Source organism: Physella acuta, unplaced genomic scaffold (genome assembly GCF_028476545.2).
Source record: "Physella acuta isolate Inbredline_101_S28 unplaced genomic scaffold, ASM2847654v3 ptg000356l, whole genome shotgun sequence".
NCBI classification, from domain to species: domain Eukaryota; kingdom Metazoa; phylum Mollusca; class Gastropoda; family Physidae; genus Physella; species Physella acuta.
The window spans coordinates 55925-69744 of record NW_026731875.1 but is presented as its reverse complement, the minus strand read 5'-3'; the positions used below and the strand labels follow the sequence as shown (position 1 = coordinate 69744).

Sequence of the window (13820 nt, the reverse complement as noted above, 5' to 3'; positions counted from 1 at the left end):
CCTTTGTGCAAGAATGAAACTGAAATATTCAAATGTGTTAACCCTTTACTCTCCACCAGTTCAAGAAGGGAAACTGATATATTCAAATGTTTTAAACTTAATATCCGCCGGTACAAGAATGAAACTAATATATTTAATGTTTTAACCCTTTAATCTCCACCAGTAGAAGAATGAAAGTAATATATTTAATGTGTTATCCCTTTAATCTCCACCAGTACAAGAATGAAACTAATATATTTAATGTTTTAACCCTTTAATCTCCACCAGTACAAGAATGAAACTAATATATTTAATGTTTTAACCCTTAATCTCCCCCAGTAACAAGAATGAAAGTAATTTATTTAATGTGTTAACCCTTTAATCTCCACCAGTACAAGAATGAAACTAACATATTTAATGTTTTAACCCTTAAATCTCCACCAGTACTAGAGTAAAACTAATATATTTAATGTGTTAACCCTTTAATCTCCACCAGTACAAGAATGAGCCGTCTTGTTTCGCTGGTGAGTTGTCTCCTGCACCAACATAATAAGTTCCATCATGTCAAGGCCAGAGTTCAACAGTTCTGTGGCTATCCCAGGCAGTTGTCTGCAGGTAAAGTCATCACTTTTGTTTACTGTTGGCTTAAAATTAATGTTTTTTTTTTTAACATATGCTTACTCTTAAAGGTAAAAAAAGAAGTTAATTAATGAAGTTCATTTTTAAAGCCATTGTCAATTAATTACCATGCTAAAACTCTCTTCCTTTGTAATTCTTTTTGTATTAGTTTTTTTTGTGTTAGCATTTTTACTGTGTTCATTATCTAAGTTAAGTTGTAACTGGTAAATGCATTGCGTGCAGTAGGGTAGGGGCTTGGTTGGACATTATTTTGTTACTGATGGAAATCAGTTTAGTATGAAGGAACATTGAATTTTCCTTAAATGTTATAATATTTATAATTTAAGTTAAACTCCTACCTTATTTTCTGTATCCAGTATATTAGAAAAACAAACCTACAAAAGCTAACCAAATGAGCTTTGCTGGCTAAAACAGGATCTGTATTTTTAGAGTGTATTCCTGTGGAAAAAGTTGAAAAAAATACATAGAAATCTATAAATTAAGAGTAAAACTACTAGTTTATTATTATATGCCTATAAATAATACTTTAGTTATAGTGACTGTTTTTTTTTAACAACTGCTAGACATTTGCTCAGATCCACATTAGATCTAGAATTTGATACAGTTTTATTGTTTGATATACATTTAACTCCCTTAGGGGTCATCCATAAATGAAGTCACGCTTTTTTGGACGATTTTTACCTCCCCCCTGCCCTCCGTCACACGTCGTCACAAAAAGCCAGACCCCCCCCCTAAAAATGACATCGCACCTCAGCCTACAACACCCCTCAAGATTGCAGTTGAATTTTTTTTTAAACATCGATATTTTTCTAAAATCTTTTCTGAACTCTGTCAACATAGAGTATCAATTCCAATTCCAATTTATTAAAACAGTTTTCTAAAACGCGAAATAACGTCTAAAATTCGTTTTCTAACGTTGCCTTTTTATAATGCAAAAGTGTGACGTCTGACCCCCCCTCCCCCTCATCACACATCATCACAAAATTACGGACCCCCCCCCCCTCCCCCCTACGTGTGTGACGTCGTTTATGGACGACCCCTTAAACTGTTTACTTTCTGCATATTTTTTTCTTCTATAAAGTATTTAACGGCTATTGTGTACCTACATATGCTGTGGTAGTTGTTGAAAACAATTTAAAAATTCTAAAAGATGAAATATTTTTAAAGCAATAATGTTCTCTGAGCTCATTTCAGACTGTTTTTATCACTGGCTCTGAAAATAAAAGTTCACTTTATCAAAACCTTAACTATAAAAAAAAAGCTGATTAAAAATGATAGAAGGCCACATTTAAATATACCATTAATTAGCAGGTAAGTGTTTAATTATAGATAATGCTGGCACAGCACCTGTTTATGATGTACTTTAGCTAGTGTGACATTGAGATTTTGTTTTCCTAGCTGGACAAGTTATTTAATCAAAACATCTCAACTTGTTTACACTTGTCTGGTGAACTCATAAGGGAAGTAACTCTTATGTTGTTTTTTTTTCACAAGTACTTGTGTCTGTATTATTTTTTATAATCAAAATAGTACTTGACTTATACTGCTATTAGTTTTAAAGCATCCCTACCATTGAAGTCTTAAACAATTTTCTCTTTTAGTCAAACAGTTTAAGTTTTAAATTGTCTTTTTCCCATTATTCATTCTCCTGAAAGTGCTGAAATTATAAATTATTTACTTCCTATTCTCCATGCCACTAAAATTGCACATCAATACTGTATTAATTTTGTTGTTGTTTCCACTAATTATTGTGACAGCCACTGCCCCTAATGACATTTTGTTATCTTTGTGGTTTCCATTACAGAATGTTATGTGAAGCTTAATTAGTTTAATGATAATTAGTTTACCTAATCTGTACAGGTTTTCTATCATGCATGTATTGATGCTCGTGCACTAGTACCTAAGCTATAAATCTAATAGGAAAGCTTGACTGGATATTTGAAAAAAAACTTATACAATTTAATTTAAATTGCATAGTCATTAAGTAAGGCATAGAACAAACCAAGTTTATTAAAAGCCCTGTCATTTCAAACATGGAATGATTATAAAATGGTCAACAACTGAAGATTTTTAAAAAAATATCTTATCTGCTCTGTCCAGTTTGGGCAGGAATGGAAGTAAAAAATGTATCTGTGTGCATGATCTAGATTGCAGCCAATCTCTTGTTATTTCCCTTATCTAGCTTTATGTCAGTATTATGAAAGTTTTCAAACCTTGATTCACATTTTTATTCTTTCATTACATTTAATTTACGCACACGTTAATAGAGGCCTTTAATTTAATGAGAAACTTATTTGATATAGAAAATTAAATTGCTTGTTACAAAAAAATATAGCATATGAATCAGTTTATAACTGCGTTATTACTATTTTAATTAACAAGAAGGTACAAACCTGTTGTCCCACTTGCTCATACACTGCCAACTAGGGCTGTCCCCCTACAAGCCATGCTGTCAACCCATTTTATGTTGCTCTTCAACACCTGTCTCCAGGTGTTTCTTCACCTGTCTCATTTACTTTTACCCAGGTTTCATGTGAGGGCCTGTCTTACTTTGCTGGTGTCTGTTTCCTAAGTGTATAGCCATTCCATTGCCATTTTCTTTGGAGGAATTCATTTATTTGTTTGCTGCGATAGCTATCATGTGCTGCCCTACTTGACTACACACCCCTGTGCTGTTGATAAACAAGCAAATATTCTCTGTTTCAGATATTCAGTATACATCCTTCAGCTTTTGGAGTTAGCAATCATACATTCCTGCAGCTGGTGTTGATGAATGCCTGTATTTTCTATTTATTTCTTTTTAACTAAACCAATCACTATTCTCTACTGCAGGTCTACACTACACTTCCTACAGCTGGTCATCATTTGCAGAGACAGAGCCAGCAGGTAGAAAAAGTTTTGTCCATGAAACACTATGCAGTGCCAGACACAAGAAATCTGCCCAAGAGAAGGCTCAGCTGGTCATCTTTGATAAAGACGGAACTCTGATTTGTTTCCAGACTATGTGGTCGTCTTGGGCTGATAAAGTCATACAAGGGTAAGTAACTGAGCCTTCTGTTCGTGTCTATAGCTATGGTGATGAAGTTTATAAAAAAGTTTTTTCAAATCAAGGATAGCTGTTTAGATGCCCTTAGTAAATAAAATTAAAGAAAATAAATATCTGGAAGTGGGAGATGTACGTAAACATAGAGAACTCTATATCACACATGATTTCAACTCTAAACATTTTGGCATTATGTTGCCAATATATTTAATTTTAGAATATTTTTTTTCTTATGTAGCATTGCTAAAAGTGTAGGCCTGGCAGTTGAGGAGAAGCTGTATAAAACACTGGGTGTTGACCCCAAGACTAAGAGGATATTCCCCGGGCTACTTGCCGAGAAAACCACGGCTGAGATTCAGTCCGTCATCGTCCAGCTGCTGGTCAGTGAGGGCGTGGCTAAGGGCAAGGCCCAGCAGGCTGTGGTGGACAGCTGGCTGGAAGGGGACACAGGGAGAGGAAATGCCGCCAAGTCTATCCACCCTGATATGAGAACCTTGTTCAAGATTTTAAAAGACAATAAAATCAAGGTTAGTAACTCTGGATTTATTTATCTGGCTGTGTACATCAAACAAAGAATTAGTTCCCTTTTTACTCTTAATTTGTCAATATAGAGATCAATGGAGACAGCAGTATAATGTTCTGTATAGTAATGTCAGCTGACGACAGATGACATTGTGAACTCAAGAATGGCCTGCAGAGTTAAGATAAAGACTGGATTAGCTCCTTTATTCAGTCTCAGGCCTATTCGGATTGGAAAGTGATATCTATCTCTCTACCATACCTCCCGTCTTAAAGTCACCAAATCTATAACCTTTATTGTAAAAACATTGGTTTGTTTGGTTTTTTTAATTTGTTTTTATTTAGATATTTTAGGTATTAATGTAATAAAAAAAACTATATTACAATTACAATACTTTAATTTTTTTAAAATTATTTGAATAATTTGTTCGAATTTTTAGAATAATTAAAATTTTCCAAATTGTTAAATATTTTGTCTGGTTAGTAAATAAAACTTTGAATTTTTAAAAACCTTTGGATTAAAATTCCATAAACAAAACAACCATTAAAATATAAATAGTATTAGAAAAAATGAAATAAACTTTTCAAAACCCTCAGTATTTTTTTAAATTTTCTTTACTATTTTTTTGAATTTTCTTTACCATTTTTATATACTTTTTGTTTTGTTTATTAAGAAATTTTTTGCTTCAACAGATTGCCATTTGCACCGCAGACAACAGAAGAGGGACCATGAACACCTTGAAGAACCTGGGACTGTCCCAGTATGTGGACATGGTGGTGTGTGGGGATGACCCATGCACCCAGCCCAAACCCTCCCCTCACAACGCCTGGAAGATTTGTGGCGCCCTTGGAGTGGACCCGCAGGTACATGCACAGACCAACAGAAAATATTTTAAATATCTTTTGCTAATTTAAAAAATACCATCAGGACTAAACAATCACTGCATACACAGGAATAGTGTGGTCAGAGCTAGGCCCAGCCACCTTGGTTTCCTTAATAAGACTCAAGAACCCATCAGAGCTTGGTGAACTCAGGGAAGTTCTAAAGCCCAGGATTTAAAATTAGACTTTCTGGTTAGCAGTTTTGAGTTCTACTATCCTACTGCACTGTCCCCCATGTGTTGTAATGTAAAGTCAAGTTTCCCTTTCAAACCTGACGGTCTATAGGGCAAGTGAAGTAGAGTTCACTTGTTTCTGTGACCTCGGCATATGAAGAGATAGTGTGGTCAGCACTATGCCCAACTGCCTTTACTTTCCCTAACGTGAGTTAGGTACCCATCAGAGTTGGATGGACTCAGGGACAGTCTACTGACTTGAACCCGGATTTGAACTCGAGACTTACAGGTTAGCAGTCCAGCTCTCTACCGCTAGACCACTCCATACCTACTGTGTTGTAATGGATGACTTGTAATTAGTTAAGATTACTATCATGTTGAGTTTCAAAACTTAAACATTTTAACCCTTAGTAAAATCCTGTTTTTTTTAAAAATCTCCAGCTGGCTGCAATGGTTGGCGACACAAAGGCGGATGTAGGGATGGGACACAGTGCCAAGTTGGGCTGGGTTGTGGGGGTCCTCAGTGGTGTGGGGGACACAGCGGACCTGCTGCCTGAAGCTAATTATATCATACAAAAGTAGGTTGTTGGGAGGGAGGAACAGTAGTGTGATTTCAGGTAGTGAATTTACAGATGACTATTTGAGTTTTTTACTGATCTGAAATTTCTGATCCCGCAACATTTTCTATGTGAACACAAGACAATAAATGACGTTTATAGTAATCAAATCTCCAATGATTCCCAGCGCTTTCCTGTGACAAACTCGTTGTCTTTGTTGGTTTTGTTACACGTACTAGCAGCACAGAACTTACACTTAAGTCCAATCTCAGCGGAATATTCGAAGATGGTATCTAATTCAGCTGAAACATTCTTTGAAACTGGCATACCGGTGGTTACTTTAACTTTTAACCATTCCAGTTTAAACAAATCTCTCGCTTTCTTGTGCTGTCATGTTTTACCGCTTGTTACACACATTTTTCTTTTCAACAATTTCAAATAGCACACAATATTTGACTTTTATTCCTTATTTACCAAACCAGTCTGTGAACACTGAAACAGTTCGATCCACGTGTACGTAATAGTTACAAGAATCTGATATATAATATATAAATATCCTTAAACAGAGCAAAATTTTCTAGTGCATATAGCTCGTTTATGATATTGATAATCTGTGCGCGGGATCAGAAAATGACTGCTCAGCATATTTGTAAGTACTGCGCGACCGCACAGCTTTGAGGGGAAAAAGGCCTTTGTGCCTACTGTTGTTACCGTTATTGAATAAATAAAAAAAGAATAAATTAATTAATTAAAAAATTTAAAGTTAGAAAAGAAATAAACAATTTTGTCTGTATAATTTTTCACAAGTGTAAAAGATCTCCTCCCACTCATCCTCCCGTACAACGACTGGGTCAACTGTTACACGTACACATCTCATGAGCGCGTACTGCGGGAGCCTCTAGACTTGGTTTGCGCAGAGAAGCCGGTGGTTGAGATCAACCTGGACAAGTACGAAGTGGTCATCTTTGACCTCCATGGGACTCTGGTCTGCTCGGACAAAAAATATTTCACCTGGCTGGAGAAGCTGTCCGACAGGTGAGTCTTGTGGGGAGGGGATCATGTGGTTATGTGTGGAGAAACTGTCAGACAGGTAAGTCTTGTGGGGAGGGGATCATGTGGTTATGTGTGGAGAAGCTGTCCGACAGGTGAGTCTTGCGAGGAGGGGATCATGTGGTTAAGTGGTAGAGCATCTGCTTGCTAACACAAAAGCTTAGAGTTCAGTTCCTGAACAAACTCCTTAAAGAAAATTAACTCGTTAGACCAGACAGATACTATTGTCAAAAATCTACATGGAGGTTGACTGATATAATTCAGCTTTTTAAAAAAAATGCTCTAAGACAAGTAACCACAAATAACATTCTAATAAATATTTAACAAAATTCACCAGACTTGAAAAAGCAATAGGATCAAGTAATCACAAATAACATTCTATTAAATATCTAACAAAATTCACCAGACTTGAAAGCAAGACGGGGATGAAGCTGGCGTCTTTGATCTACTCGTACCTGGGAGGTTCGGCCGACACAAAGGAAGTCCACACAGGAATCTTGGAGCAGGGCTCACATGCCCAGCTGAAGGAGGCTCTAGTGAAACTACTCAGGCAGGAGGGCTTTCATTACGAGGAGGCCATCATTACAGTCAATCAGGTAAAAAAAAGTCAAACTTGGTTCCAAGGTATTCCATACTTTCATTTTGAGGAGGCCATCATTACAGTCAATCAGGTAAAGAAAAGTCAAATCTGGTTCCATGGTATTCCATACTTCCATTATGAGGAGGCCATCATTACAGTCAATCAGGTAAAGAAAAAGTCAAACTTGGTTCCATGGTATTCCATACTTCCATTATGAGGAGGCCATAACAGTTAATCAGGTAAAGAAAAGTCAAACCTGGTTCCATGGTATTCCATACTTTCATTTTGAGGAGGCCATCATTACAGTCAATCAGGTAAAGAAATGTCAAACTTGGTTCCATGGTATTCCATACTTTCATTACGAGGAGGCCATCATTACAGTCAATCAGGTAAAGATAAGTCAAACTTGGTTCCATGGTATTCCATACTTTCATTTTGAAAAAGTCTGAAAGAAACACTGTCGGTGGCCAACAACACCCTCGAGGTCCAAGTTTGCTCTCAAATTATTCTTCACGTATTTCAATCTTGAAAATATTTGTTCACACATGTATCTTGTTCAAAATTTGAAAGGTACTTTGATGCAAAAGTTTTAATATTAAGAAAATCTTCCTTTTGCAAAAACTTATAAAAACCCACCAGCCCTTCTTTGAATGTGTCTCTAATGACCTCCAGCTGCAGTTCATCTTTGCAACTGGCCACATTCTGAAACAGTCTCAATTTTTTACTGCCTTTGAATCCAAGTCATAAAATCGCTACTGAAACTGCAGCTTGAAGTCTTTGATGATCTCGTATGCAAATGATTTGGGGAACTAAGTGTTTGCTTCAGCCGTAAAGACCTTGCACTACTGAGAGTGCGTCAAGTTGTTGGCTTGTACTTTTTGCAAAAACATGACCTGAAAGCCTTTAGGTGGGTGTATAGATCAGAAACTAAATTTCCATCTCTTGTAGTTTAAGTTTAGAAATTTTAAATGACTAGTTATGTTTGCAGCAGAGGCCAATTTCTATGCCCACTCTTCATCAGACAGTAAGTACATCAGATTGTGGCTTGCTTTTACTTTCAAAGAAGTCACCTATTTCCTTTCTTAACTTAAATACTCTTCTGAGAAAAATTTCTCGCAAATTAGTCATCTTACTGCTGTGAAATACAGTAAATCTTGCGATTCTGTGTTTCTATCTTTTAACATGTATCTGAACTATCTATATTCTCTCCGGTAACAGTGCCACACATTCTATGTAGGGAAGCCAGCTCTTGTGTTATGTTTATGTCTTCATCCACACCTCAAATGAACACAAGCAGCTGAGAAGTCGAACAGCTGTCCAGTAACTAATCCATTACAATTAAAAAATTGTGAAACGTGCTTGCATTTTTCGCTATTTGAGTCAAGATGTTTTCACCAATGTCTGCAACACGGCGGGCAATGGTATTTGCACCCAAAGCTACATTTTCAAATTGTTTTGAATTTTCTGGGCAAAGTTTCTCAGCTACCTCTAACAAACATTTATTCCGTGGACAAAAAGATCGCCGAGGGCCAGATAAGAAGACCTTGCGGGCCGTATCTGGCCCGCGGGCCGTAGTTTGGAGACCCCTGGACTAAAATAACCAACTATTTATTTCCAGGCTTTCAAAGACTGTGAAGAGACCTTCAAAGTTGCAGACGTTGTCTCCCTTGATAAAGACGTCAAAATCTTGTTCCATACGCTGAAGGATAACGGGGTGAAGATTGCCATCAACACGTCAGAGACGAGAGAAACTGCCGTCGCTGATTTGAAGGCCATTGGCCTGACGTCATGTGTGGACATGATGGTGTGCGGAGATGACCCAATGTCCCGCATGAAGCCAGACCCCCACAACGCCATCTTGATAGCGGAGGAGATGGGAGCCAAGCCAGAGAAGGTTGTTGTGGTGGGGGACACCAAGGAGGACATCTCAATGGGTCTCAGTGCTAAGGTAAGAACACTTCAATAGCTCTTCAACTTCTGAAGTTTAAATGTTATTTTAAGTTAAACAAAAAAAACAACTACAGTATGATGAACAGAAATATTTTTTAAAGTAATAATCCTGTTTATTGCTAATTAAAAAAGTCTGGCATCCTTGCAGAACTAATGAGGGTTGATAAAGTAGATTTTGTCTGGTTAAGAGATTATTTACTCAGTACTGTGCCCAGCAGCCTTAACTTTCTTATACTTAAAATAAGTGTCCATCATTGCTGACTGGATTCAGAATAATCAATCTCTGTACCCTTTCAGACCAGAAGGTCCGTGGGGCTGATAAAGTAGAGTAATTCTGTTTCTCTGATCTTGGCCTATGTAGTTTTAGTAAGATCAGCATTATGTCTAGCCAGTTCAGACTAAAAGCCGGAAAACAATACAAAAAACCAAATATAACAAATAAACAAATAAAAGTTTAAATTAAAAAATTTAACATTAAGAATTTACAAAGTTGTAAATAGTGATTGCTCCTTACTGCAATGTCTGATGGTATTTATCTTTCCAGGTCGGCCTGACCATTGGTGTGTTAACTGGCGTTGGGACACACACGGACCTGGTGCAAGCTGACCATATAGTGCCCAGTGTCAGTGAGATACTGTACCACATGAGCTGCCACAAGGACGCATCCCAGACGTCACCTCCCCACACCTCAGCACCCCACACCTCACCACCTCACTCCCCATGCCACCAAACTCGGCATTACTCCACACTTTCCCCTGCTAGACGAAGAAATCAACCAAACACTATACAAAGCCCACCTTCACTAATCCAAGGCTTAACACGACCCAAGTATGACTACATCATTGTTGGTGCCGGCTCAGCCGGTTGCGTTCTAGCTAACCGCCTCACTGAGGATGGGAAATCAACCGTCCTGCTCATAGAAGCCGGTCCTAGGGACAACTCGTGGAAAATTCACATGCCAGCTGCGCTCATGTACAACTTATGTGATGACCAGTATAACTGGTTTTATCATACGGAACCGGAACCGCATATGAACAACCGGGTGATGTACCAGCCTAGAGGTAGGGTGTGGGGAGGGAGTTCCTCACTCAACGCTATGGTTTACATTCGAGGTCATGCATTTGATTACGACAGATGGGAGAAAGAAGGTGCTGACGGCTGGGCCTACGCTGACTGCCTGCCTTACTTTCGTAAAGCACAAGACCACGAGCTGGGTGGTAACGAATATCGAGGTGATTCCGGACCTTTAAAGGTGACTCGTGGTAAGACGAATCACCCGCTTCATCAGGCATTTATAGAAGCAGGGCAGCAGGCTGGGTATCCATTCACAGATGATATGAACGGGTACCAACAGGAGGGGTTTGGGTGGATGGATATGACAATATTCAGTGGCAGAAGGTGGAGCGCTGCCACCGCCTACTTGCTGCCTGCTACTGTCAGGAAGAACTTGGACACGTTGACTAAAACAATAACGACAAGAGTTCTGTTTTCTGGGCAGCGAGCTATCGGAGTAGAGATTGATCAGGCAGGAATGCTGGAAACTATTGAGGCAGAGAAGGAGGTTATTCTGTGCGGTGGGGCATTCAACTCTCCCCAGCTGTTGAGTTTATCCGGGGTCGGGGACGGCGATCTTCTTAAATCCCTGGACATCCCAGTTGTCCAGCACTTGCCAGGTGTTGGCCAGAACCTGCAGGACCACCTGGAAACCTACGTCCAGCAAGCCTGCACCAAGCCGGTCACCTTGTACTCCGCACAGTGGAAGTACCCACACAACATGATTCGCATCGGCGTGGAGTGGTTCCTCCACCAAACAGGATACGGAGCAACCGCTCATCTAGAATCTGGAGCTTTCATACGTAGCAGAGGAGGACTCCAACACCCAAATATTCAGTATCACTTTTTGCCTTCAACTGTTGTTGACCACGGTAGAAAAATTGGACCGTGCCATGCGTACCAAGTCCATGTGGGACCTGAGAGACCCACCTCTCGCGGTAGTGTCACCATCAGGTCTAAGAATCCAAAAGACCACCCAAAAATCATTTTTAATTATCTCTCCACGCCTGAAGATGTTGAAGAGTTTGCAGAAAGCATCAAGCTGACCCGTGAAATCTTTGCCCAGAAAGCTTTTGATGAGTTTCGTGGGAGAGAACTCCAGCCTGGCCCTGACGTCACCAGTGACAAAGACATTGAAGCTTTTCTTAGAAAAATGGGCGACACCGCCTATCACCCCTCCTGCACATGCAAGATGGGAGCTGTGACTGACCCCATGGCGGTTGTGGACTCCAGCTGTCGTGTCATCGGCTTAGAAGGTCTGCGTGTCGTCGATGCCTCTGTCATGCCTTCAGTCGTCACTGGCAACCTCAATGCACCAACCATCATGATAGCGGAGAAGGCGGCAGATATAATCCGAGGCAGAGATCCTCTCCCCAAGTCTAGTGCACCTGTGTGGCAGCCTAAAGACCCCAGTAAACAGAGGTAAAAGTTCTTGTATGCTTTGTGCTGCTTAGTTAAGTGAGTTCCACTAGGAAGCATTAGTTTATTTATTAGATGTGTTCAACTTGTCTACATTTTCATCTCACATTTCTGAAATCAAGGATAAATTAACTTAATCTATGAGTTAATGAATTTAATATTGCTTAAATTAATTATTATGCTTCACTGATTATGCAGCCCCACGAAAATGTTTTCAAACAAAGCAGTATTGTCAAACATTTCATGTTTTGACCTTAGGTTTTTTTTCCAAATGAAATTTTTTATAAAAATACAAGATTTAAAATCTTATAAAAAAAAAAAACTTTAACTTTAACAAAAATGTGGAAATTTAACTTGCCTTTACATTATCTCCATTGTTTACTTGAAAAATTACTTTAAGTGTGATGATAGTTTTCTATTGTTATATTATTGAGTAAATTCTTTATAAAAGATTGTTAGACCTATCTATATACTCAGTATATACATTTAAAAAGTTTGGTTAGATTTAATGCAATTTTAATTTTCTTTATCTCAAATGTTTTAAGAATACATATCTTAACTGTTCTTTCTTATTGTGATAATGGTATTAGTGCTTAACTAAGACTAAACATATCTTATTGTAATGAGCTTTAGTAACTGTTTTGTTAAAGTCAAGGTTTGACATTTGTTTATGTATCTGTATAATACTATTTCAGTAGGACATTCTTATGTTGTTACATTAGTCCTGCTACTTGCTCTTTAAACAGAAGCGTGGCCATGGTGCATAAAAGAAATATGTTTTAAACTATTTTACGATGCTAAATCTCAGAATTCGTTTGAATTGCCTTTTTACATTTCCTTTTGTTTTAAAATTATTTTTTTAAAATCATGGAACTGAATACCCTGTTAATCTCTTCTCAATATTATTTGTATGAATATTCTTCTTATAATTTATTCACTTATATATTTCTTTATGGCTATACATTGCTGTTCTGTGATTATTTCATTTTTTTAATATATTTTTTTAAATTTTATTTTTTGTTGTGTGATATTTGTGAATGTTTAAAATGTGTAACAACACCCCTCCCCCATGTAAACATTATGCACATCCCTGATCATATATTTTTGAATAATGTTTCTATACCATTTTGGTAAATAAAACTAGATGATTTCATTTTCTTATTCAGATCTTTTTTTTTAAAAAGTTGAATTACATCTAGCCAAAAATAGATGGTTGATAATTTAAAACTTTAATTATGACAGTGCCAATCAATAAAAAGTATTTATTGTAAAATGTGTTCATGATTTATTTTTATATAGATGTTTTGTTTTATTTTTGTTTCATTATTTCCAAAATAACTTTATCAAATTGTGTCAATTAGCCAGTGAATCAATGACATGCAGTAGCCACTGGATTGAATAGCCTTTATAGTAGGTAACTATTGGTGAGTGGTAGCCACTGGCATGATTGGTGTGAGGTCAAGCAGATTGAATATCCATTGCTTTTGTTAACTCATGCTGTGAGATAGCCACTAGATTGGGTGGAAATTGTAGCAGTTAATAATGTAGCCCATAGTGTGACGTCAGATAGGGACTAGATGGAGTAGCCATTGTAGTAGGTATCTCATGGCATGATGTAGCCTCCAGATTAGGTAGCCATTGTAGTAGAGCATCCACCGACTACACCCAATGAAAAGACCTCACCAATCTGCAACCATTGTCAATGCATAACACTGGTCTGCTGGTCTGGCACTAGTTATCCTGAGTTAATCTCTCCAGGTGCCCAGGTTGGCATTTAATACCAGCCTGTTTTATAAAAAAAAATTATCGTCTGCTTCTTCTCTTCTACAGTATCATTAGGTAAAAACTGCTAAAAATTTGAAACGCTGATTTTTTGTTGAGGTCGTTTGCTAGCATCAAGTTTTTATACTGGTACGGTAATGGTAAAGTTGTGGTGCAGATGGTGAGATTGTCATACAGATGGTGCAGATGGAGAG

General features: G+C 37.8%; 1 protein-coding gene across 1 annotated transcript; it reads left to right on the top strand.

Annotated features, from left to right (window-relative positions):
* Positions 1 to 479: 479 nt before the first annotated feature.
* On the top strand, positions 480 to 12039 carry LOC131941301 (uncharacterized). Its single transcript, XM_059300492.1, has 9 exons — positions 480 to 594; positions 3451 to 3655; positions 3900 to 4188; positions 4874 to 5044; positions 5677 to 5813; positions 6600 to 6827; positions 7249 to 7438; positions 9041 to 9370; positions 9917 to 12039. The coding sequence occupies exons 1-9, from the start codon at positions 483 to 485 to the stop codon at positions 11849 to 11851; spliced, it is 3597 nt and encodes a 1198-aa protein (XP_059156475.1). The 5' UTR covers positions 480 to 482; the 3' UTR covers positions 11852 to 12039.
* Positions 12040 to 13820: the final 1781 nt, after the last annotated feature.